General features: G+C 42.9%; 1 protein-coding gene across 3 annotated transcripts in view; it reads right to left on the reverse strand.

Moving 5' to 3' along the window:
• ZFAND3 (zinc finger AN1-type containing 3) overlaps nucleotides 1-27729 on the reverse strand; it is a 297507-nt gene that overhangs the window by 16589 nt on the left and 253189 nt on the right. For all 3 annotated transcript variants that reach the window (XM_074332881.2, XM_074332882.2, XM_074332883.2), the window contains one exon: nucleotides 12117-12284. In XM_074332881.2, the coding sequence (XP_074188982.1) occupies nucleotides 12117-12284 (168 nt within the window). The remainder of the gene's footprint in view (nucleotides 1-12116; nucleotides 12285-27729) is intronic.

A 27729-nucleotide genomic window follows, 5' to 3' on the forward strand; every position in this document is an offset into this window, starting at 1 on the left:
CACTGATACTGATCTCTTCAGGGGAAAGGTGCTATAGGAATCTCATTTAATAAAGGAGTCAGGCTCCAGTGTTGGGCCGTCAGTCCAGCAAGGAAACGAAGCTACCAGGCTCAAGCGTCAGAAGCATGTACTGGTCATCTGTGCACTGGCCAGAGCTCCAGTTTAGGGGCCAGTAGAGGAGAAGGAAAGAAGTCACTGGTCCCTGCCCTTAGACAGCTGGAGACGCAGAGAGGAAAACAGCTGAAGGACATAGAAGCAAAGCAAGAAATCAGCTGCCAATAAAATCAACAGCACCCAGCTCTGTGTAAGGAACCGGGGGCATGAGGAGAGGTCAGCTGCATACGGCATCCAGGGGGAGGTCACTTTTCAAGAAAAATGAGGACACGAATTAGCACTTAGGAGAAAATGGAATGTACACGTCAACAAGAATTAAGTGCCTCCTATTACCCAGGCACAGTAGGAGACGAAAAGGTGGCACCCTGGGCCCTGCCCTCCAGAAGCATCTATCTAGACGGTAGAAGCACAACTGAAACCAGTGCATTGGGATGACTCATGAGCACCATCTCAGTAGATCACACAGTAGGTCACAGAAATTTTTCCCAGTCCATGTTCAATAAAAGGCATCTCTGAAACGTGGGGGTGCTCAAATAAGGAATGGGCTACATGGCAGAAAATACAGACCACTCACTTTGCAGTCATTTCCTCACTGTTTAGTTCACTCCATGGGCCAGTTTGGGGACATGAAAAAGTGATGCGATTCCAGGAGCTCAACAGACCTGGGCTCAAATGCCAGGTGCTCCCTTAGTATTTCTGAGTTACTTCAAAGCTTGAGTTTTCACCTCTGTAAAAACAGAGTGCCATTTGTCCAGTGATGCTCATATAAGGGTCAAACGGTAGCACACAGGTGCAGGCACCCAGCACACACACAGCAAGTGTTCAATGAAGCCATTCCTTCTCCTTCCCCCAGAGGATCAAAACTACAATGGTACAGGGTTACGCCTTCATTCCAGCGTTTGCTAGGGAGTAGGCAGCGCTACATGCCAGCAGGTGCAGTGGGAGCTGGGATCCACCAAAGAGCGTGATCTGGTCCCTGCCCTCCAGTGCTTACGTCTAGGAAGGATAGACGTGTAGACGGACAATTTCAATAGATTCTGAGAAGTACGGCAACAGAGGCCAGCCGTGAACTCCACAGAAGAGAACACTTTTGAGCAGTCTCAAAGAGATTAGCAGGTGAAGGGTTTTGTTAAACAGAACACCCAGCTTCTGCGAGGGCCCCTGATGAGGAAAACTGTGGAGACACACCCTGAGCCCAGTCTGGCATTCCTGAGCCCCAACTTGTCCTTGAGGGCTCCACACCAGTTCTTTATCCGTATGGACTTGCTACTGTGGTAACGAGGGTGCTGGGAAGCCATAGCCACTGCGTTCAAACATTGGAAGAGCGATCTTGCAGGAGCAGAAGATGATTTGTGACAGCTGCTCTGGAGGGCAGAGTGAGGAGAACCAGCACATACAAGGAGCTCGTTCTTTCAATGAAGGAAGTACCTAGTCAGTGTAAGCTGCCTGGCAACCAGACATGCCACACTCCCTCCAGGCTGGAGATGTACACGGGCTGGATTACCTGCCAGGGCACAGGGGAGGTGGTTTCTGCTGCGTACGTTCAGGGCGCTTGACTGACACCAAGAAGGGTAACTTCTAAGTCACTCAAGTGCTTAGGTTCCACATCAGATAGTAACAGGTTTGTGAGGTAGGAATGAGAGATTGGTGTGGTGACACATAGTAGGGCTGTGACCTCCAAAGAGCCCATCTTATTCACGTGCAAGATGAATCCAAGGTTTTATTTATGCAAATACACTCATCCCCAAGTTGAGTATTTAATTAAACCATAAGCATATCAAAGAATTTTAATAAGAGCAAGCAGGCAATGCTACCCTATCTGATAGTAGATATGTCTTGTCTGATTTCCCCCCCTCTACCAATAAAAATTCAAGGCAGAAAAATATGTAAAAATAAATAATGCTAAGGTTCTTTAGACCTGTTCCTTCAGCCAAATATTCTATTGGGAAACGCTTGGGTTGCTCACGTACCCTGGCTTCAGGAATTTGCATGGAGACAGACCCAGACATTCTCCCACTCCCCTGCTTGGCCCTGCCTTCAAATACTACTACGAAAGGACTTTCCCAAAAGATGACCATCAGGCTCACTAGACCCCACGTCTCTGACTTCTAAGCTTTTCTTGTACATTGTTAGTCAACACTGACTGGGTGCCCCCTGGAGGCCCCGTACCCTACAGGGCGCTATGGGAAGCTATGGAACGACACGTGGTGCTGGCGCCTGAGGATTTTAGCAGCGAGCAGGGGACAGACCAGTGGAGGAAGGCATGTATTACACACTCAGAAGATGTAAATCCCTAAGTGAAGAGAATGGAGTTGACTAGATCTGATATAAAACCTCTATGATATAGATCACCTCATTTGAAATTTCTGATAATTCCATTTGGTCTTAAATTACCTTTGTGTTTCTTATGAAAAAATGAGCTATTAAATACACAGGCAGTATATCAAACTTTGGGGTTATTTTAGAATTACCTGAAAAACTGAATTTTTACTTTCTAAAGAGGCAGTATCCCCTCTATCCAGGGACTCTGAAGTGCTGGCCACAGGCCCCCATGGTTTAAGAGGCACTGCTCAAGAGGGAATCACAGTAAGAACATATTAGGGAGACCAAGAGTGTCTGCTAGCAGATTTCTGCATACAAGGCACTGAACACAAGTTAGTTTTAATTACACACATTAAAGGCCCTGGAAAGGACATTTCTTCAGCAAAGCTCTGTGAACAATTTGTTATAAATTTAAAAGATAAAAATTAAAAATCCTATTATTTTTGTCTAAATACTTTATTTTTATAACTGGTCTAATTTGGTGACATTTTGGCATGAATCGTCCATACATGAGTCCCTAGTCTTGAGGAAGGCCTCGGAGGCCAAACTAAGGGCAAGTTAAAAGAATCAGGTGTATTAATTTGGAGGAAAGATCAACAAATCTTCTGGGTCCTTCAGGAGGGATACGCTGGGTTCAGTGGAGACCACAGAGTAGAAACCAGGGAGGGATGGGCAAGAACATGTGATAAGGAGCCATAGTTATGGGGCTGAAACATATGCTGATGGGGGAAGTGGGCACTGCTGAGAGCAGTCAACTGGTCAGGAACTTCAGCAGTCTCTGGGTTTTAGATCAAAGGCTGCACAAAATACCAGTATTTAGTACTCAAGTGTGACCTGAGATTAGTGGCAACCTCTCTGGTCTCTGTTTCTTCATTTATTTAAAAAAATGGGGTTGGACTAAATGATTGTTAAGGCTCTTTCTAACCCTAATGGTATTTATCTACCCACAGATTTTTATGATTTTGTCTTGTAGTAAAAGCACTTAATTCAAATAGCATTTCCAAGCATCACTCAGTGCAGTTTGCTTTCATTACCTCAAGTAAGAATAACCCAGAATAGTATCTTGGGTGTCTTTTATGATACTGATTTGAGAAAAAGGAGTACTCTAAGGTCTCCAGTTTTTCCCACTACACTCAGACAGACACATTACATGTGATTATGAACAAAGGGAATAAGCTTCAACTGTAAACAGAAATGAATCCATTGGATGGCAAAACTCTTTAAAACAGTTTTGTTGACATTTTAGGCCACACAGTAGCTCACTATGGGCTCTATTATCTGTTTTGGGGGAATGTATTTGAATATTTCCTTTGTTTTCCTAAAACGTATTCAACAGCTACAACTATTACAATTTGTTGGGTTGTGGGGCAGAGGTAGGGGACAGTTGTGAAATATCTACAGCTAAATTATCTACAGCTAAATTGAATGCTTTCTACCTGAGGTCAAGGAGAAAGAGGTCTAGTCTCAACATTTCTTTAAATATTATGCTAGAGATCCTAGCCAGTGCAATAATGCAAGAAAAAACTAACAGGCATTTAGATCGGAAAGGAGTAAAACTGCCTTTAATTGCAGATGACATGGTCCTGGATGTAGAAAATTCTAAGGAATCTAGAATTCGTAAGTGAATTTAAGCTAGGCTGCAGATAAAAGATCACATATAAAAACTGACTTATTTTGGAGTGGCAGCAAAGAATAACCTGAAAATGAAATTTAAAAATTCTATTCACATTAGCATCAAAAAATTAAAACACTCAGGAATAAATTTAACAAAAGATGTATGCTGAAAAACAGAAAATTTTGTTGAGCCATTAAATAAGGCTTAAATAAACAGAGAGATGTATTATATTCATGGGTTACAATATTGTTAAGATGGTGTTTCTATAAATCTTTTATAAATGGGAAAAATAGTTGAGGTATGAACAAATTCTTCACAAAAGAAGATACATGAGTGACCAAAAAGCACATTTAAAAAAATGCCTAACATCACTGGTCGTGAGGAAAATGCAAATTAATATACCATAGTGACACAGCACCACACAACCACCAGGATAAAGTTAAAAAGAAGACAATGTTAAATGTTGCAAATTATGGAGAAATTAGAATTCTAATATACTGCTGATGGGATTTTCTTAAAACGTTAAATGTACACTGACCATTCAACCCAGCAATTCCACTTCTATGTATCTACCCAACAGAAATTAAAATATATGTCTACACCGAGACTTGTGCATGAATATTTATAGAAGCTCTATTCATAATATTCCCAAACTGGCAACAACCCAAATGTAGGTCAAGTGGTAAATGAATAAACAAATATGGTATCATCCATACAATGAAATACTACTCAGCATTAAAGAGGAATGAACTACTGATAGGTAACAACATGGATGAATCTCAACAACATGCTATGTGTATACATAAAACTATATACATACTGCATGAATCCACTGATATTACAACTCTAGAAAAAGCAAACTTATACCAACAGAAAGCAGATGGGTGGTTGCCTGGGGCTGGGGTAGGGGAGTGTAGGGATTGACTGAAAAGGGGCAGAAGGGAACTTTTTGGGGTGATGGAAGTATTCTAAAATTTGAATTTTGTCATGGCTGCACAACTTAAACTTACTAAAAGTCCCTAAACGGCAAAAATAGGTGAATTTTATGGTATGTGAATTGTATTTCAAAAAAAAAAAAAACTCTGTAAAGACACACACAACACACACACCCTTGTTGGGCAAAGAATTAACAGAAATTATTTACTCTTGGAACTAAAACAACAAAAAAACACACCGGTATTTCTTTTTGTGATAATCCCCATAACGAAGTATTCTAAGTAGGTTAAGCTACCCAAGTAGCTTTGAGAAAGAAAGTCACTGTGCTATTATGGCTGCTAAGACTGGACTATAGAAACAGTTGCAAATTTGCTATCCATACAGGAAATATTTCACTTCATGGGACAAGGGTCTCCTGACTCACTTACCAGTCGGGTACGAGTGGGGATGTGACACAGGCTCAGCCCATGTGCTCTGCACACTGTCTGATGCTCTCTGGCTGGGGAGGGGAGCTGTTTACGCGCCTGAAATCTCTCTTCAGCTCTGTCAAAGGACACGTGTAGGCTGGAGCTTGGACAGCGCTGAACTAATGGACTAAGTATAAGTACATGGAGTTAGTGTTCAGTAAAAGGTTTGATTTGTTTTGCTCTAACATTTCAGCTTGCAATTTATGGAGGAGCAGCAGAGGGAATAATCTGTTAGGTTTTAGACTAGGGCTCTTATACATTAAAGATTAAATGGGGAATACAGATAGCACAGTCCTGTTTAGGTAAAAATATAGTGAAAGAAAGGGAGTAGGAAAGGGAAAAAATTCTCTCAGAATGCCTCAGGATTTCTAATTACTCTTAGCTCTCACACAGGTAATAACACTCATCAACAGGTTTTTGTTGTTGTTGTTGTTTTGCTTTTGGGAGGATGGGCAGGGCCTTCCTTCTCTTGAGCCACAGGTAACATACACACCGCTGCCGACTTAGAGGTACTGGAGATACCTGAGACTTTCACTGCCAGACTTAGCACAAAACACAGAAGCTCCTAAAGGGCGGGGAGCCACACTCTATGTACCACATGCAGAGCATGGGCTCTCCACTCGAGCAATAATGATAACACCTAACCAGCTAAATCAAATGGGTCACGATAAAGGATCTCAGGGGTTTCCCTGGATAGCAGGGTTTTCTGATGGCTCCATACTAGAACTCTGTACGTGGAATAAGGCCTTCCCTAAGAACATCCTGCCTTGTTTTCTTTCAGAGTCATAGGACAGATGCCAAATGTTTCTGACAGGTTCACATCACACTTGGACTAGAGTTAAAAATAAAGGGAGGCTTATTTGTGATTTTTGATGCTGCTGAAATGGGCCAGCCTGGAAATCTCATGTCACCAACATGCTTCGTAATCACCACAGGTCCTTGCCCCATACGGAGCCTTGGGATATCACTATTCGTTCACTGTGTAGTCCCCTGTAGTGGCAGGGATGGCTGTGACACGTGCATATTATTTAGTGAATCAGTTCACATATTCTTAGATCATTCTGCTAAAAAGATTCAACACCCACCTGGGTTTCCTGTGCTTAATTTAAAAAAAAAAAGTCAAATTAGATTGTGTTGACCATATTCAAAACCACTGATACCTTCTTACTGCAAACCAATGTCCAAACGCTACAGCCTGGAATCTGGGATACTTTCTCTTCCTTTCCAGCAGGTTCTCCTTACTCAACACAAAGGCTCCATCCAGCTGCACAGAGGTCACTCACCTTAAAAACTCAGCTTTGTCCAAGCTCTTTCCCCACAGCTAAGTCCCACCCTTCCTTGTGGAAGCCTGTCCAGAGTCTTCCAGTTGGAATTCATCTCTCTCTCTCCATATTCCTGTAACATATGGCTTGCACCTTGGTTAATACTCTTCTGGTAGGCTGCCCTGGACGTCATTTATTTTATGGATGTATCTGCTTTCCTCTTAGGCCCAGCATCTCCCTACTTTGAATGCATATTAAAATCACCTTGGGAATCCTTGGAAAAGAGGCTGTTTCCAGGACTTGGCAAAGGTAAGTACAAATGCACCCAAAATAACATCTTATTATGCTAGAAAGTAAGGAAATGCTAAGGAAAAAAATTAAAAAGATGGGTGGGGGCCATGTCACAAGGACACAGAAGTCAGCTTGCAGGAATTTCCACCGGCCAAATGTGGGATAGTCTGAGCACCAAACTAAGTCCAGTAATGAATTATAAACCACTAAAAACTGTAAGAGCTCATGAGTCCATACCAATAATAAATAAATGGGGGAAGAGGGTTTCACTGACAGAAGAACACCGGATGCCAAATGGTAAATGTAGAAGCAGGGCTAGAGTTAGAAAACCAGCATTTTGTAACCTTCATAGTAAAGACTGGTTCAGGCAACAATCATCAATGGATGCTAAACCTAGGAGACATGTTTGATGAAGAACGGGACATTTACATGGTCACAAAGCATTTTCCCCCAGATTGCTTTCTAGCTGCAAGGTTACAGAAAGTAACTACACAGTGCAGACATCGACCAGCACCTTGACTGGGTGAGTGAATCACAATTAACACCAACACTGAGAGGCTGATGGACATCTGTGGTTCCCGGCATAAAGCCCTGAGAAGAACACAGCATCACTTACGTAATATACTGACTGGGATACATACCCTGAATCTCATCATGAAGAAACATCAGACAAACCCAAAATGAGGAATGTTCTATTAAAAAAAAAAACTGTAGGCAGGACGGTAGGGGATGTAGGGGGTGGTCTTCAAAAATGTCAATATCATTAAAAACAAAGAAAGGCTGTGAAAATGTTCTACATTGAAAGAGTCTAAAGAGACCTGACAACTAAATGCAATACCTGATCGTGGAATGAATTCTGTATTGGAGGAGAAAAAAAAAATGCTTTTATTAAAGACATTACTGGACCAACAGATAAAACTGGAACATGGACAGAAGATTTGATGAATGCATTGTATCAGTATGAATTTACTGAAGTTGATAACTGTGCTGTGGTTATATAAAGTATCCCTATTCTTAAGGAACATTCATTGATGTTTATAGGGGAAAAGGACCGTGAGGTTTGCAACTTACTCTCAAATGGTCCAGGAAAAAACTTTTACTTTCCAAACAAAAAATTACAAACAGTACCTGGAGACCTTTGACTTCACTGTTTAGAGGAAGGCCCAGACACCATTTTTGGAAGCTTCCCAGGACTGAGAAGTGCCCAGAGCAGGGGTTCTCAAAGTGCGGCCTTCAGATGAGCGGCATCGGCTGGGAACTTGCTCAACACGCACAGCCCCGCTGCCTCAGAACTTCCGGGGGTGGGGCCCGCATCTGGGTCTTACCACACCCTCCATGGGGTTCTAATGCCCACCCAAGTTTGAAGTCACTGATCATGACTATGAGCTCCTACATTCTCTATTTCTAGCTCCTATGTTCCCACAGCACCTAGCAAAATGCTTTGTGCATATAGTTGTATCTCAATAAATGCTTGCCGAATTTCGTCTGACAGTGAATGAAAAGGCAGAAATGACCACTGAGGCACTTGGAGATGATAAACTACTGTAAAGACTCCAGCTAAAGCATCACTGAGTTTCTAAAGTGAATACAAAATTTATTTTGAAAGCAATAAAGGAAATCAGATTACACAGGAAGTTGGTAAAAGCACTGTTGACCCAAAAGGGAGCGTATCAGCTTACAGTTTGTTAAGTCACTGTCAATTTAAAATACGTGATAATTTATACAAGCTATTAGACTGGTATTTACAAATTAATTTTGTGGTTCTGGGATGCAACGAGAAGCGATTAAAAAGCCACGTGTTTGTATCACGCAAGACCGGCTCAGAAAACACGGCGTTCACCTGGACGGCCAGGTCTCAGAAGAACACCCTTTAGGTGGGTGGCATTTGGAGGGACAAGACTCCTACCATGAGAATGAGCTGATCAATTTGCCTACTGAGTAGAAAATGAATCAAGTAAATCCATTTTTATGCAACTGTTTTCTATCTTGAGAAGTTAAACTGTTAAATATCCTCTAGGATGGAGGCTATCCTCCCAGCCTCACCACACACCTTATCTAATTGGCACCCGGAAAGATTTCACAGGAAAAGGGTGTTACTTTGGTATTGTTGATTTAAAGGTTATCTACTCACAGCGGCAGAGGAGAACTCATCTTCAAAATTCACCTACTTATTGCAAAGCCATGGAGTGTCTTGGCAATTAACAATTCCTATCACCTCTAGCTGTTCCCTATGTGAGAAAGCTCAGAACTCGTCTTACAAATTGCTCTTTTGAAGATCAAAGGGAAGCTGAATGTGTCTGTGTGCGCTCTCCATGAGACTGTAATTTAATGGAATTTTTAGAGCAGGCTTGCTGGCAGTGTTTGGATGACAGCCCCGGGGCAGAGGCTTCAGGGGAGCTTGGCCACTCTTCCCTTTGGAGCGTCTTCCCTGTCTTTAATTGGCACCTCATTAGAAATTAATGAAAATGACATCCTCTGTTCTTCCTGCTCTAGGCATCGAATGCTACAAAAAGGCCCATCACAATTCATAACACATTCAATTTATATAGCAATGGCTCTTAAGCATTATTTATGAGATGTGAATTTCTTGTCAGCAGTTAATAACCTGTACAGAGTGGAAGGGGAATGGAAAAAAGATTGTGAATATATATATTTTCTACAGTGGAGAGTGTTCTGTTTGAGTTCAAACTACCTTTTTGAGTCTTCACTTTCAGTAGTAAATGACTCTGTTTTCCCCCATCTAAGACCTTTCAGGGCAGTTAAATCTCTCCAACACTCCATGCATCCTAAGGAAATAACCAGACACCTCACCCTTCCCTGGAAAGATCCAAGCAGACAGGCAGGACGAACATAAGAGCTGTTTGTCAATGACAGTCCCACCGGCGTATGTTCCCACTGCTATCCTGCAGCTTTTGCAATGTGCCAGTTGCCTCAGCCATTTTTCTGGTTTATAAGTGTAATACTCTCAATGGGCCAAACTGAACTCCTGGCTCTCTCTGGGAAGGCTACCTCTGGAAGGACTGCAGAAAGCTCAAAACGTTCTTCTCCACCAGAAAAATCCAACCTCTCTATAAGCAGACCCTCAGAACTGGGCACAAGCCAAGGGACTACGTGTGAGATCCTTTAAAAAGAATGCATGTCTGTGGCAAACCCAACGGGCACTTAGAGTCCAGTCTCCTGCCTAAGAGGTAAAGAGAACAGCTGAGTAATCTGCACTTACCAGAGACAATCGAGCTGGCTACACTTCAGGAGCGGGTAGAGTCATGTAACATGTATTTCTAGATTTTATTCAGCAGTGCCTAAGACCTGAGGAAATTAGGTGGTTTGCATCAATGCTGAATGAAGGGTAAACTGGGAGACTTAGTTACAACATCTCTCAGGAGCTAAACTGTGAACTCTTACTGCTTGCCTGACAAGGAGAGGAGATATTAGCCGCTGCCAGAGGCAAGACCGCACACTTGATGGACCAACTGCCTGATCCACTAAGGCAAATCCTGTGTAATACCCAGGATTCAGTGACTTTCAAGAAGGAAACAAGAACACAGGGTACCGGAAAATCCCATGATTCAAATTTAGGAACTAAAGGCCCGTGTTATAAAAGCAACAGGCAAAATGGTTACTTAGGCTTCACAACACTGGTCACAGATGGAATTGCTGAAATGCTGCAACCGTTCCAGTGAAGACCAAAGCAATTAGATGAAGTCTTCCATGTGGGGAAGGCAGGAGCCTCCGACGTTCCTTGGCTCACCACAGTATTCCCTCCTTACCTCACCAAGAACTTCAAATTACCAGCCAGGCAACTGGCTGAACGCAGGGTTGATCAAGGAGCAGCCTAGCGATAAGATTCTGGGCTCACCTGGGCCGCGCCACATGCCCAAACAACACTGAAGTTTGAAAACTCTGCTGACAGCCTCCGCCCCCACCTCTTACCCCTCACCTTCCTTCTTTATCCTTTCACACACAAGCACCTAGGAGGAAACTAAACGCAAGCAGAAAAATGAAAACTTGTCCGGTGACACCTGGACTCCCCATGCTGGTCCCCATTTCTGCAGAGGAATGGAATGCACGCTTCGGTTACGTGCCACACACCTGAGTGTACAACAAAGAGGTCTCTAGTCATGACAGGAACAGGAATTCCAACTTTGTTTCCATGAGAAACTGGCACTCCCTCATTTCCTTCTCGTTTCCAACAGGGCAGGTGGTTGAGGGACAAGAGCAGAAACGGCCGTCTCATCAGAAGATGAAGGACGTGGAATAACTGTTCACTGCCTAGCTGCTCAGAGAAGCATCTACCCCTGAGTGCCGGCACTAGCCCTCGTGGGGTATCTAAGGCTATCCCGGAGGGGAAAGGAGGCGTACGCTCACTCCTAGGGACAAAGAATACATACAGGATTGTCAGAGGTGAGACCTAGCCCCAAAGGCTTTAAAGCACACTGCTTTGCTTTAAAATCAGGAAAGCACAACAGGGGCAGGACAATTATAAATCAGCCGAAATGATGAGGGAAAGAAGGGAGACTGGTTTAAGTTTTGTTCCACTGTGCGTCCACATAAAGTTTTAAAAAACACATCCCTGGGCAGAGATATGCAAAGAGTTGGTATTATACTGGCTAAGAGAGAAGAAAAGGTTACTTTAAAGCTATTTCCAAGGGGTTAACTGACAATGAATTACGGTTCAAAGAAAGTACTTTTCTAATCAAACTTTAATTTAAAAGGGATATGATGGGAGAAATCTTCCATTTATTATACATAGTAAGAAGCTCATTCAAAATTAATTTAATATCTGAATTTTATGGTACATGGCCCCGGATTTTGCTGGTTTGGTTAATTTCTAAATAAGTCATCAATGAGAAGGAACCAGAGCAATGTGCAGTGGGGAGAAGCTGAACGCAGAAAGCAGTAACAGGGCAGCTCTGAAGGAGTGTGTGTCCAAGCAGCGAGGGTGTGCGTTTGGAAGAACCCTCTACTCCGGAGTCCTCAGACTCCAAACCTCCAGCTCTCAGGGGGTGACTCAGGAGAAGGACAAGGGACTTCCACCTCCTAGGAATAATTCCAAGGCCATGCCAGGGTGTCACGGGCAGTCTCCCCCAAGCCCCTGGGGGAGATGCTTACCGCAGCGGCACGATCCCAGTTCCTGCTGCACCAGCTCCAGTTTGGTTTGGCACTGGAAGCAGCGGCGTCGACTCTTCTGTTTAGATCGGCTGGCTTCCTCGGATCGCTCAGTACTCTCCAGTAGTCGTGGCCGTTTCACTGGCGAATCCTCATTCTCAGACTGTGAATCTAACCAAAACAACACATTCGGGGGTCAAGTTAGTGCCGGGCCGGGCAAGCACCGCTGATTAATGTGCTGCCAGGCGCTCTTCTGACCAGGCTACTGCCCTTCTCCAGGAGCTGGACCTGTGTGAGCAAGAGCCTGTTCTGACTGGCTGCACAAACTGTGACAAGCATGAACCTACAGCGTTGACTTCTAACAAGCTAGGCCCAAACCAGGAGAGGAGGGTGGGGGTGGCAAACAAAATCAGGTCAATGCTGTTTTTAAAACAGCTGTCTCTAAGGGGAGACCACGCAGTCCAGAAGTGGGGTCCTCTGTCTGTGCCCCTTCTGTGGGTCCCAGCTGTTACTGCTTATACTGGTTATTTACCTTCTCTTGGATATTTGCATCCTTATGTAAATGTAATTCTTTACAGAAGGGTCTACGTCTAGCACTTCTTTATATTGCCATGGTCAGCACAATTCCACACCTAAAGCCAGTGTTTGGTGGGTGATCCATAATCTTTTCTAGTAAAAACACTCATGTTTCTACCCTAAACACACAAGAATCAGGTTCCAATATTGGAAATCACCCCACCTTTATTCAGCGTTAAGGAGTGTCCCTGCTTGTTCACCAGGGAGCTGTCCCATGGCCTCCACTGTGCAGTGGTACAGAGGCAGCCAGCACTTGGTACAACCCTAGGGTTGGTGCCAAACTGGCAGGGGGAGGGAGATGTAGTGTGTGACAACGTGTGTTCTGTATAACCTTAAAAAAGTAACTAAAATGCAATCAGGCTCCTGTCATAGGTGGGCTGTAAATAACTCTTGCCTTACAGAAGAAGTCAGCGCCTGGGGCTCTGTACTCCACCGCACAGAGGAAGCTCCTCTTGCCAAGGTTCCCAAGTGGTGTGTGCTGAATCTCCCCTGGGAGGGAGTCTCCTAAACCATCTTCTTCAAAACGGATCCAGATGCCACCCCCGCACCCCTCCACTACCACCACCACCACCACCACGCTGGCCCAAAGCATCACTGTGTCCTCTGGCCTGGTCTACCAGCCTCTTAACCCGTCTCCCTGTCATCTCCCTGCCCTACAGTACATTCTCCACATAGCAGCCAGCCAGTGACCCTGTTAAAAGTCAAGTTAGAATTACTTCAGTTCCCTGCTCGAAGCCCTTTAATAGCTCCCCTTCTCAGAATAAAAGTTCAGACACTTAACCATGACTCTCAAAAGGCCCTGCACGATTTGGCCTGATCCGGTCTCTCACACCCCATCTCCTGTGCTCACTCCCCTTGCTCCATCCACACTGGCCTCCTTATTATCTCCTACCTCAGCGCCTTGGCACCTTCTGTTCCCTTTCTCTGGAACACTCTTCACCCAGATCTACACGGAATCTAATGTCTTTTAAGTCTTTTAAGTTACATTTTCTTGTAAATTTATTTTTCAGTGACAGTTGGCATACATTATTATGTTAGTTTCAGGTGTACCACAGTGATTAGACACATAACGTACTAAGTGATCACCCTTTTCAATGGAATCTGCTCTCCTGATTAGCCCACAGGAGACCACTCCTGCCCCCACTTCCCCAGCATTTCCCCTCCTCTCTTTACTTGCCTTGCCTTCCTCCATAGCACTTGTCTTTTAAAATCACCCACCAGGAGAATGTAACCTCCTGGAGGGTAGCAAATTTCACCTGCTTTGTCCACTAATGTGCCTACAGCTTAGTATGTATTTCTTGAATGAGTGACTCTCCTCCTCACAGTGGCCCCAGTGGGAAGCAGCAGACTGTTGGATGCACTTCAGTGAGGTGGTCCATGTCCCTTTGCCCAGCCTCGCTCTGTGTAAAGAAGATGCCGCGCTTCATCAGTGCGTGCTCACTGGTCCTGACGGTGACAGTGATGACAGGTGACGAACGGTGACAGTTCGCTCACAGCCCCCAGCCCAGCGCTCTGTGCACTGACCCACAGAAGGCACGCACTATTCTTAGTGACTGTAAACTTTAGTTTTCATCTCATTTGGTTCTTCCTGTCCTACATGACATTTCCCCCCAATACACACCAACTACACAAGGGCTTTGATGAAAACAATTGAAAGCAAGTTCAGCTGATTTCCCAGCTCTGCTGAGAGAAGCTGTCCAAACCCTGTGGAGCAGTGACTGAGGCAGCCACAGACACACCAGGCCCTCTCCCCCTCCCCCTACAAGAGCAACAAGCAACAATCTAAATGTAAATCATTACAAAGCACCGGCCAAAAGGAATTCACCTTGTACGAGCCACACTGCTCTAGAGGGGTCCCTTTCCCACAAACCAGCAATGGCACTATTTGTATTAATAAGCCTATTTAGACATACTTTTTTTCTTTTTCTGTAACAAGAAAATTCTAGAGTAGAAATTGTTAACAAAAAAATGGTGTTTATTCTGAGGCAAGATCCTAAATCTGGAGCATCCTTATGAGAAATTATCCCCCAAACCCAGGGGGCGAGGAGGAGGAGAGAAAGGCCCACACAAGGGGAGGCAGCTGAATCCTCTGAATTGATGAACATGGTTAAAATCTCGAGGCCGAGACACGATGCCAGCACAGCACTAACGCCAAGCGGAGCACTCAGACCGGAGGCTTTCATTCACACCACTACGTGTACAACAGGCCCGAGCGTGTGTCTGGAAATGCAGATCTCACAAAGCTGTTTTCCACATGCATCTGTCAAATGTGCTGTCTACCTGCATAGCACCCACCTCCATTTCTAAAGCAAACCTTTGCTATAAGGAGAAGACAATTTTTCTTTCAGCTATGCTCTCCATAGCTAACTATTTTTAAATAAGCGAGGAGTGATCTGTGAAGAAAATATTTTTAAATGTATGATTCCTAAGACTGGGAGACAATTCTTATTTATATAATCATACTCGTCATTGGTCATCACCAAGCAACCCACTTGATGGGCCCCCCCACATTAGGAGGCCTGTCCAGGCCTGATCTCTTTTCTTCTAATTCCCAACCTTGTTTGACTAATGAGCATTCAATAACAAAACTAAGGAATAAGTGTGCTTGATCTCATGCTGAAATTTTCCTTGATCCATTCCACATTACATAGAAAGACTTCTGAGTTATTTGTTCAGGTAGGCAGAAAGCACTGGACATTCTTGAGACAGTGGGTCGTATAGTGCAGACTATAGATTAATCAAGTATTAAGTAAAGGCAAGTAAAGAGCTGTTGGTTTCTGATGCTGCCAACAGCTCTGGCTGCACTGCACTGCCCATCCTAACAGAGCACCACTCAGCCCTAGTCAGGCCTTGGAGAATCGATGTGTTGGCATCTGTGCAAGTCTAAGACCAAAGCATTGGTGTAAAGTCTGAGCCGTGGGAAGCAGTCCTCAATGACTCTAAACCAAGACAAACAAATCATTTACCAGAATGGGTTATTTTTTTTAGAATCAAGGAGCTGTCCCCAAACATTAAGATATGCATAACTTTTACGCTCCGGAATATACCTACTTAGCCTTCACTCAGTCCACAGTCTAGAAAGGAATCCTGTGCCCGCTAATGCCCCCTACCACAAAGAGGGGGGGAATGAGCTCCCTGAACTGTTTACCACCCTCCACTCGCTGCTATCCAGGGAGGTCCTGTGTTATATATAACTTCCTGGTGAAGCAAACCATTCCTTGGCGTTTTCTCACAAGTCAACTTAGCGTTTTAATTAGAAGCTAATGAAATGAACAGCAGTCTACAGGACCATCGTCAGGTCTGCACAAGAAATTTACATCTCCTCTGCTAATTACTTAATGAAACTTTGTGCCATGGGGTGAACTGCCTAAATAAGAGAAACAGATGTCCAGGACCAGGATTCTAATCACATAATAATGAACTGAATAATTCAACTATTCAATGAGGAATTTAATATCAATTAAAAAAAAAGACTACCAGAAAGAAAAGATCCAAACATGGTCAAACTAAAGAAACCCTCACCTATTGTCCATATTTGAATAAATTAAACTTTGGTTCTTTACTGTTTGCTCACAAACATCATTTCTGTTACCCTGAAGCACTTTTAACTTCCTCAACAGAACAGTCTACTTGCATAGTGTGAACTTGGGCAGTAAGGGTTAAAAGTGGAGAGAAAAGTGAACAGAAATGACTTTTCCATGCAGCTTTGACTGTCAGAAGAATCGAGTCCTTGCAAGGCGCATTCTCATTAGCAGCAGGAGGAGCTGTAGCGGCAAGCTAGGAACTATTCCCACCCCAGGAGTTAAGAGTGACTTCTAATTAAGGTCCTTCATGAAGGGCCAACAAAGCATTTTTCCCCCCAGTATATGCTGTTTTTTTGAGAACACGATCTAGTCTGAATATACCCACACAAGAGCTGCCATACTCCCGTGCCAGGCTCACCATTTTGGGTACTCACCAGACCCCCTCTTCCCCTGCCTATGTTTAACAGAATGAGAAAAATACCACATCAGATCTTCAAGTCAAACGAAAGCCTGATCAAGAATTATAACATGATTAAATGAGAAGGAAAATCTTAAGAAAAAAATATTTTACCTATCAGCTTCCTGGGTTTGAAAGTAACTACTACTTAATTTGTGACAGAGAAAAAAAGTACAGTGAGTTTAAAACATCATCTTCTGAAGAGAGAAATTTTCTAATTATACTTTCCTAGCCAATTGCAGAAAAGTAGTGGTAATACTTTCAATTTAGAAACACAGTTTAACTGGAAAGCTTGACTGGAGACAACAAACAGAGCTACTTATTTTAAAATTCTGTTTTGTCTCTGACAGAAATTCACATTTGTTCCTTACTGTCACTGTTCTTGTCTTTATTACTCATGTTCTCTCCCAGAAATTTCCAAATAAATTGTGTCAGGCCTGTCAGAGTTGAATCTCAATCTCTCTCAATCTCCCATCACTGTGCAGCTGGCAGCCTGCATGCGCCCGGGGCTGCTAACCATGGCTGTGGCCTTCTGACATCTCCGGCAGGCTCTTAGCCCGCTGTACAAGCCAATCCTCACAATTTAGATCAGGAGAGTGGGAGAAATAAAGTGGCAACAAAGAGGAGGAAGCCTTCTTCCATTCACGTCACCCGTACCTTCCCTCTCTTCTGAGAGAGAAAGATGAACCTGTTTAATCTCACGCTCTATGACAGCTTTTGAGGTACTCAATCAGCTTCTTAGAACCTATCACAGTCTCTTGACAGACTGACGTTTCTGATCCCCACAGCCTGCGCAAACATCAGGAAGAGCAATAATTAATGAGCCCTCACACATCCCTGCTGTCTCTCCTTTGACCATTTTTAAGAGGAGCTTCAGCTGCTGAAACCCCTGTCCATGAACAGCACCCCACTCTCACTGAAAAAACTGATAAAAGACTTTTTAAAGACCTGTTTTATAGGTCCTTTCTGTGTTTCTCCTCATGCTTTGCTTTCAGAGTTTATGCAGGGATTAGATTCATCCTCTGCTGGCATTTTACTGTGTGTCATGAAAGACTTCAGGAGAGAAAACTCCCTCATTATCCATTAAAAACTTTTCCCCCACTTTATCCAACTGGGATCTCCCCCTCCTCTATCTTCCTAATGGCCCTTAGAATAATTTTGGAATAATACACCTGTTAAAATGCTATTACACGGACAGAGAAAGAAGTTCAAGTCTTTGGAAGAGGCTGATTATTAAAATTTTGTGGAGAATGCCTTTGTTTTCATTTGATATATGATATGGAAATGAGTCTAGCTTGAAATACACCTAGGATGCCAGGTCTTAGAACACAACTATTTAAAGGTCCGTTTTCCCCAAATGGCCAGTCAGTACTATTCTTAGGCAGCAGTCCCTCTCTCCTCCTTCCATCCCCCTCCCCGCCCCTCCCGGCCTGTCCCTTTCCCTCCCCAGGTTATTTTCTCTGGCTCTCTCCTTTGCTATCAGAGACATCTGAGGGTGGCATCCTTCTCTGTCACCACCTCAACACTGAAAGCAGACCCGTGACCCTTCTTCCCTGCTGGGAACACAAGAGTGGGGGACCTGGGGTATATCTCTCTCTACCTCTATCTATGGATCAGTAGAGCCGACTCTCTGGGGAGCGCACCTGAACTTTTGGGGGCTCTGTCCCCCTCAATGTGCTCAAAAGACATAAGGCAGCAGAAGGCTCCTTGGAGGTAACTGTATCACCTAATCATTTGATTTGGGTCCTCATGACAGCAATGCAGAAGCTGCTTCTGTACAGCTTTCAGGTTGGAAGACAGTTTAGAGGGCAGCAGAACACAGAAGTCACGAGTCAGGACTGCACCCTTTCTGGAGATGAGCACCCACACGTCCCCAAGGCATGTTTTACAGACTGGGGTCACTTCCTCACAGTGCATCTCCCCCCGCCGATTCCTGCTGGACAGGAGTTGGAAGCTAACTTCAGTGGCACACCTTGTCACCAGAAAAAAGTGATTATGAATTCACCAAAAGAGCAAGTAGGAGAAGCTAATGTGCTCTGGAGAGAACAGCTCTCCATGAAATAAAACAATCTTTAAAATCATGGCCCCTGAGTCCAACAGTTCTAAAGGAAGGGTTTTTCCCTCAGCTTTTCTTGCTTTCTAATCTGTCTACCTTTTATTTCTTTTTCTTGCCTATTGTGCTAGGTAGGCTTTCTAGTATGAAGCTGAGAAGACATCGCTGCCTTGTTCCTAACCTCAGGAGGAAAGTATTTGGCTTTCACCCAACTTCTTATTTTGAAAAATTTCAAACATAAAACTTCAAAGAATAGTACAATAAACACCTGTGTATATTCCATTCACGTTTAACAATTTTTAACAATCTGTCACATTGTTTTATCTCTCTCCTCCGTATTTATACTCCCCGCCCCCAACCGACTGAAAATAAGTTGGAAACATCAAAATACTTCATCCAGACACACCTAATAATAAGGGCATTTCCTTACATAACCAAAATACTACACCTAAGAAAATTAAAGATAATGCTCCACTGTCATTCAGTCCATATCCAAATTATCTCCATTGTTTTCAAAAGCATGTCCTGTCAAGTTTCATGTGTTACACTTGGATAGTACGTCTAAGCTCAGGATATGCCCCTCCCTCCCTGCATCTCTCCCTCCCTCACTCCCTCCCTATGACACAGACTTTTTGAACAGTCCTGGTTGGTGTAGAATATACCACATCCTGGATTCTTTCTATCTTATCTATTTTAACAGCATCATTTAACTTGTAAAAAAGGAGATTTATAATTGTACGTCTCCTCTGTTTCATATTGAAGACCACAAATTAAAAACTTCCAGCAAGCACCTGACAAAGCCACATGGCTGGAGGGTCGGCACAAGTAAGCGCAGGAGACGAAGGGCAAGCACTGTGCAACCCGTGCACCCCGACTGCACCTGGCGGCGGGGGAAGGAATGCTTTCTCCGCCTGCACCGCAGGCCTGCCATGTACTACGCATGATAACACAGTTTGTGCCTTGCTTGCCAAGGAATGGATGCTTGGGCAAGCATTAGGAGATGAGCTAGCTACTTGTGTTTTAAGTTCATGATTTCTTACAGTCTGATGGCACTGCCTGTGACTGAAGTTGGTCCCAGAAGGCCACAAGTCATTCCCCCAATTATCTCCTTTCCAATAGCTTCTTAGCCTTTTTCTGATTGCCCTTCCCCTCCTGACTGACTCTACAATGTTGCTAAATGTTTCTACAGGACACCTCCTCATTGCTGAATTATTCAACTTTCCAAAATTCTTCCTTATTTTAAACCTAAGGAAAAATTTCACCAGAATAAAAACATAAAGCAGAAGCCAGGAAGGTTAATTTGCAATAATAATCACAATCTCATTAAGTACAATAATAGTCTCAGTTTATATGCTCTAATTCATTTAAGCCTCTAGATTCATGACCACTCTACTCAGGGCCTTGACGACAGTCAATATTTCATTATTTCTCCAGCGCCTACTGTGTGCCCAGCAGTGATCTCTCCCCGCAAAGAGGCTACACTCCCGAAGGAAAGATGTCTATACAAGTACACCTACAGCACACTAAGTGGCACATTAACATATGAACAGAATGCTATGAACACAAAATGTGGAAGTGATAAATTCTGTTGGACAGGCGGTTAAGAAGCAGAAGAGGAAAAGATCATAAAAGGTACCTCTTCGACTTAAGAACTGTATTGTATGTATGTAGACGGGTGATTTTTAGCTTCCATTTGTCATCCCCACATTCTTTTCTGAGGTCTGCTTTTCAGCATACCGTTTGTACATAAGTTGTTGTTCATCTATTATCTAACTTCTTCTCTTCACCAAAATCCTATCAACCAACAGACCATTTCACAGTCCGAGGAGCAAAGGCCTCTGGAGAACACCACTTTGAGGGGTCCTAGGGAAATAAAGCTGTTGTTTATCTTTCCTCTTTCTTTTACCCCAACTGGTTCCATTTTTTTCTGAGGGTTCATGAATATCTCACTAAAATGTCAATAACTAGCTCACAGTTTTCCTTTCAACATGTTTATTAACCTTAATATTTGTCTGCTCAGACACACACTTAACGTGGCTTTAAAATGCCAATTTTTCTCTATCAGGAATCTTCTAAGCCCATTTTCATTTTATTAAGCAATTCATTTTGATATAATTGTAGGTTCACATGTAGTTATAAGAATTGACACAAAGCCCATCTACCCTCCATCCAATTTTCCCCAATGGTTACACTTTGCAAAACCCTAGTACCCTGCCCGACTATGACGTGGTACTGATCTAGCCAAGCAACAGGACATTTACATCACCACGAGGACCCCCCCATGTCGCCCTAACAGCCATGCCTACCTTCCCTCTCTCCCCCCTTGCTAACCCCTGGCAAACACTAATGTGTTCTCCATTTCTATAATTTTGTCGTTTTAAGAATGTTGTATATATGGACATACATATGGACATATAAATGGAATCATATTATGTAACCTTTTGTCCAAACTCACTTTTAAGGCCACTCATCACAGCAGATGGATATGACAAGAGATTCCTTAAGTTAAGGTTCAGTAATAATTGAAATAATAAGCACTAACAAAAAGCACTTATTCGGTACCAATACTTTCTAAATGCTTTTACTAGGTTAATTCATTTAGCTATTATAACAAGGCTATGAGGTAGGTACTATTAGTACCTGCATTTTAAGATGAGGAAACTGAGGCATGGGTTAAGTGAACTGCTGAGATCACACAGCTAGTGAGTAGAAGAATTAGAATTTGAACTCAGGGAGCTGGCCTCGAGTTCTTGCTCCCAACCACCATACCATCCTGTCTCCAACTGCTGTCGCACTGCCACGATTCTACTCCTGCTCTTCCCTGAGTCCCTTCCCATTTAGAAGATGAGTTTCTGCCACTTCCCATATATAAAAAGACCGAGCTGCTTCTGGGAGAAAGATGGTGGGGGCAGATCCTGGGCCACGTACGGGAACGAAAACAAACACCTCTCTCTGTTCCACTTAGAATTTTCTTATACAAATAATGTGGTTCAATTTCTCTAAGATACATCTCTGTTGAATAACCGTATTTGTCCTCTGCTCTAACAATATGACTTATAAGACTTACGCGTCATACCATTTTCTCCCCATTGCTGCTAACTCTCTGGATTTCTATGGACTACAGTCAGTATTTAATTTATATAAAATCAGCTTTATTTTTTCCTCTCATGTTATTTTAAACAACTTGTCCAGAAAAGTTTCCTTACTGATTATTTGTAGGATGGTCTAAAAAAATTTTTTCCCTCCCAACAGCAAAAGAAAAACCAGTTGTTTTTATTTGAAATTTTATTTCTCTTAATGGTCAGAAAAGGTAAAACATGCCTTCTCACCTTTATATGGGCCCCACAGGCAGAAGTCAAAGCCTTTTCTTCTTAACCATCCTGACAGCTTCCTACAGCTCATATGCCAGGTCTCTTTAAAACTGCACAGGTGCGGGTGGGTGGCCCATAAACCACTCCCCGGTTCGGTTCATCTGAAAAACTGCAGCTACCATCCCTGCTGGTTAAGTGTCACTCCTGCTGTACTTTTTACTCAAATGGTATCACTATTTAAGGGCAGCACTAGGAGCTAAGGCTAAAGGGGTGCCGGCCAGCAGCAGCTGACAGACCTGCAATACAGTGGTCACCCTTTGTAGCTGGCACTGGCCTGGCACCCCCTTCCTTGTTCTAGCTTCTCCATTACCAAGACCTGTCCTGCCTGCCCAACTAAACCACATTACTTCTCCCCCATAGATTTTTCAGTTGCTCATTGTAACTGACAAATTATCCTCAATAGATAATCTTTCCGTTTCATAACCTGCTTGGGTATTTCAGAGTTCAACATTACAATGCATTGATTTTTTAAAATATTGCGTTTATAGCATTAGTAGAGTACAGCGTAAGGTAGCAAGGTGAGACAGAGAGAAAAGCAAGATTAAGAAAACTAAGAGAAAGATACTTCTCAAAGGCCACACGCCCAAGTCCCCTCATTTCTGTTCCTTGATCGCAAATCAAAGTCTATGATCAGGAGGGTTCTAAGGCTCTTACGGTGCTAAGACTGGTCTTGAACTTCTGTTCTATTACCTTTTCCAACATTTCCAGAAAAGTAAGATCAGCAACAATTTATTTTCATTTATCCAAAGAAAGGGATAGAGAATCCATTAAGTATCTATATATCCAGTTTTATTTTCATATAACTGTGTCTATAAGGCAGGCAATACTGTTCTCATTTAGTTTCGAGGTTAAGCTGCCTAAAAACATGGAATAAGTCTTCTACTTACTCTGTTTACATGAAGCCTAGGTTTTCAAATCATGCCTTATAAAATCATACAACCGTGCGAGCAGCTGGGCAGTACACAGCCACAGACTCTACCCACCTCTTCCTACTGTTGATTTATATCTGAAGACACCTTGGAGGGAAGAGTTAGGCCAGAAGTCTTCAAAGAATGTACTCCATTATCTTGGTCTCCAAAGCATGAATAATTTGCCCAGGGGGCCTTGGGTCTTTGGCCAGGAAGACTGAAACTAGGCGTCCTGTATGGCAAACACTGAGTATGGGGGTAGGGTGAGCAAAGAAGAAGACACTAATTCAATTTTTCTGACTTTTTGTTAAAAACATAGATACAGACAAAAAGTCAAATATCCCCCTGCATATCATCTCACCCTTACGAAGCTTAACTGCCCTTCCTTGTGGGTCTTTTTAATTTCCCAATTGTTTTGCCGGCAGGGGCAGAACTGGCCATATTTAGTACTCCACGGGTGCTTAACTACTACTACTACTACTACTACTACTACTACTACTACTACGTCTCTGTAACAGGAACAAGTCCCTAACGATGGCAGCCTTGCCATGAGAGACTGTCGTCCTGTGGGCTGTGCTCCAGGTTGAATGCAGGGGAAAAACCGTTTGAACGTTATTTTGCTATTTTAAAAAAAATCAGCTTGAATGCAAAACCAAGTACTGTAGATGGTAAAATTAAATAGCTGATTTAAAACTATTTTTGTTTCTAACTTAGCATCAGCTTAATTCAGTCCTTCTCTCTACCTATCACTTAGTTTTTTCCACCCAAGGTCTAGTCTTTTGACTCATTACCTCCAGAGCAAATCCTTAAGCTTATAAATACTTCTGTACCTCACTTGTGATGTGAGGCTAAATGAACCTAAAGTTAGAACTTAACACACGACGACAGAGCACCCCAAAGAAATCCGTGTCCTCTCCCCCTCCCCAGTGAGATGTCGGGGGTTCATCACTCAGGGCTGTGTAAGCGATGCTACCCCGTGTGTGGAGGGTTGGAGGAAGCTGCCTCAAGAAAATGGCTGAGGAGGTAAAGAGAAATAACCCCATTTGTAAAACGAGCTGCTGGAAAATCATGGCAAGAAATTCTGCATAAAATTGTTATGAAAATTGTCTTTAGTTCATATTTGAAACACGAGAGGATCAAGTACCTAACATTTTAATCTCAATTCAACTGTCTTTGCTCAACACTCTTCACTGAAAGAATTATTATTTATCAAGATGTTCACATGATGAACTGTACTGAAAAATCAATTATGTATTACATCAATGTTAATTTCCCAATTTTGGAAACTGCACTCTGGCTATTAAGGTAATACCTTAAGAATTACACACTGAAGTTTTGAGTATAACAAAGGCAACTTAATGAAATGGTTAGGGATATGGCTACAGTACATGTACATACACACGTGTATACACTTACACACACACACACACACACACACACACACACACACACACACACACGGCGGGGGGAGGGGGCTGAGTAAGGGGAGTAGTGGAGAAAGCCAATGTCCAATGCGGTAAAACGTTAAGCAGAGGAATCTGGGGGAGGGAGGGTACCTGAGAATTCTACGTAACCTTCTTGTAACTTTTATGCAAGTCTCAAATTATGTTTTAAGAAACCCCAACAACTACATTCCCGAGTAGCCATACTTGGGCATGACTGGCTATAGTGCCTGCTGAATTCATTCCCAGAAATGCACACTGCTGAGGTCTTAGGAAAAAGCGCACGACAACACCGTTGTAGTAGGCAATCCATAGCAAAGTCCAAATTCATGCTTCTCCAGGTTTGCAGAGAAGCCAGCATGTATCTGCAAGCACAGTTACTACAACTGCTGTTCCAGGAAGGATGATGACCAAGACCTTAAATGTGATTTTAATCTTCTAGAAATGGATTTATCAACAGGACGCCAAAGATAAAGTAGATCTGAGTCTCTGTCAGTTACAGAAACTATCAGTGCCAAGTTGGAAGACCGCTGCAGCTAACACCTCCCATTCACATCCGTACCACACAAGTCCCCTCCCCGAGCCCAACTTTCTTCTAAAAGCCATCGTGCATATTTGGACACATAATTCAAACTGTAATGTAAATAATATCTCTAGAGAAGGGTTGTTCAACTTTCTCTAGAAAAAAAAGCAGCAGCACCCAATATATTTTTTCAAGTAAATATCAGCCCACATTCAAGGTAAAAATCTTAAAGATTGTCTGCTATATTCTCTTTCTTTATCCCTTGCTAAAGTCACAGAAAAATTAACACAATCTGAGTTAAATGTTCTATTTTCTTGCTTATAAATGTATATACATTTTTAATAAGTTTTGAACGGGTGGATGGATGTGGGAAATGCATAGCATGTAACTAATTCCCTTGTCCATTCAGCTAATAGAGATGTGGTTTATTTAAAATTCTGAGTTGTGGTTCTGCTATTTGGGAATGGCTTTCTGAAGCTCTGTGGGTGGATAGCGGTAATGAAACAGAGAATTCAGAACGGCAGGGAGCACAAGGCCAAATAAGCTTTTATAGCAGAGTGAGTGTATGCACTAAAAATAATTATACGTATGTAGTGGGAGGCTGGTTAACTGAGCCCACGGAGGCACTTGGCTGTTAAGATAACTAATCACAATGTGAAGTCCCCCATGACAAAAATGCATCCAAGGTTAAACTGTCTGATTTTTAATCATAAAGAAGTGAATTTATTGGTGAAAGTTCTCTCATGTTGTTGTTCTGGATGCAACAGTCTTTTTATCAAGATTTTAACCACAAGAAAACTATCAAAACTCTGTGGCTCCTAAATTGTGATTTGCCCCAGAAAGAAGAGGGGTTCTCAATTATAAGTATAAAAGCTTAGAGAAGAGTTCAAGAAATGAGTTGTTGTTTTTTTTTAAAAGAAGACAAGCTCGTGAAATCTCTGTAAGAATTACTTTCCATCAATACATATGGTCAAATTTTACTTTTAAAACAAGGCCTAGAAATAAAACAAACAGAATAAAAAAGCAGTTTGATCCCAGTTGTGATACCTTCTCACTTTGCTCTCCACTCCCTCTGTTTCTCTCCACTCTCCTTCTGGTTGGGATTATCACGTACCTTTCACCTAATTAGCATTTATCAGGCACCATGGGAGGTCCTTTAAAAGCATTATTTCATTCCCCTCACAACAACTCTATGGTTGGGTCTATTATTTTACAAGCCTCACAGAAAGGTTCAACAATTCTCCCCGTCATGTGGTTGGTACAAAGGGGACACTGGAATGTGCACCCACGTAACCTGCCTCTGGAACCCACATTCTCAACCACCAACCTCTCTGCTTCATTCCCTTCAGGACTAGGGACTTTAAGTTGGGTACATTCTCATTTCTAGATTTCCTAAGAACTACAACACTCTCCTGAGGCTACCCTTCCTTCCCTTTCATCTCCCACCAGTGATTAAATCCGAAGGCACAGCCCTGACTTGTCCCAGATAACTTTTAGTTCAGGAGGACAAAACACACTTTCCTCTGACCCCTCCGCAAACCCAACTGAAAGAAAAGCACAAAAATAACATGGAAAATGAATCCTCTGTAATAAGCAGAATCGTGTGTATGTTTAACATAATCAGCGAGAGATTTTAAACAAATTTCTAGACATTGACAGTGATGGGAGTGAGTGGGCTGAGGCTGAAACGTGGTGACTGCAGAGGTGGCAGCCACTGCATGTGAAGGAAGCAGAACGAGAAGCAGGGCAGGGGCAGAAGGACCCACTGAGAGCAGAGCACTGTGCTGGCCAGCACCCCCCACCTCGGTGGCAGCGCAGTCACACATTTATCTCGATCGCTCCTCTCCAGAGAAACGGAAGGACCTGTCTGGGCAAAGCTGTTTCTATGGTTCCTCATGGTCAAGTCCTTCTCCTCCATCTGAGAGACATGACAGCAGCAGGCTCTCAACTTCCTCACAACAAATCCTGCCAGTTGACACCTCTGCCCACTCCATCCCACACAAAGCCCCCACTAAAAATTCCCAATCGAGAAAGAGACATGTTAGAAACCCTCCCCACCCATCTAGGCCTTCTTTCTCAAAAGTCAAAACCAAACTGCACCAGGCAAATATATGAGAAGCATGACGGGTAAGACTAAAATAAACAGGAAAACTGGCCTCAAGGCAATCACAGATAACTCAGAAAAGAGGAGAGCACGGTCCGACCACTAATGAATAGACTCAGAAGATGTTACTATTTATTATTATTATTATATTCATAAACAATAGGATACTATGAAAAAGAAACCTTTAGGAAATGAGCATGCTCACTGAGTGTATGGTTGTTGAAATACAATCAAAAGAAGGGCCTTAGGTTATTAACAAGAATCACCCAGAACACAGAGGAGATAGAAACTCTGAGAAAAGAGTTAAGAGAAAAATCACCAAGCTGGCAAGTGCAACATCTACACGGTGAGTCCTAAAGGAGAAGAGAATGTGAGGTTTGGGGAATGTCAAAGACAGTCTACAACTGAAGGAGGACATCGGTCTTCAAATCTCAGGGGCCTAACAAGTATCCAACATCTTGAATAGGGGGAAAAAGGATGACCACTACACACTTCACTACAAATTTTAGAACACCAAGGATAAAAACACAATCCTAAGAGTTTTAGAGGAGAAAAAATATCTCAGCTACATTACTTATAAAAATGAAAATCATCCATAATATGGTAATAACAATGTATAGTGAGTACTAGAGTAGTCAGGGGGATCACTTTGTAAATT

Source organism: Rhinolophus sinicus, chromosome 2 (genome assembly GCF_057876585.1).
Source record: "Rhinolophus sinicus isolate RSI-liver-muscle chromosome 2, RSI-T2T, whole genome shotgun sequence".
In the NCBI taxonomy this organism is placed as follows: Eukaryota; Metazoa; Chordata; class Mammalia; order Chiroptera; family Rhinolophidae; genus Rhinolophus; species Rhinolophus sinicus.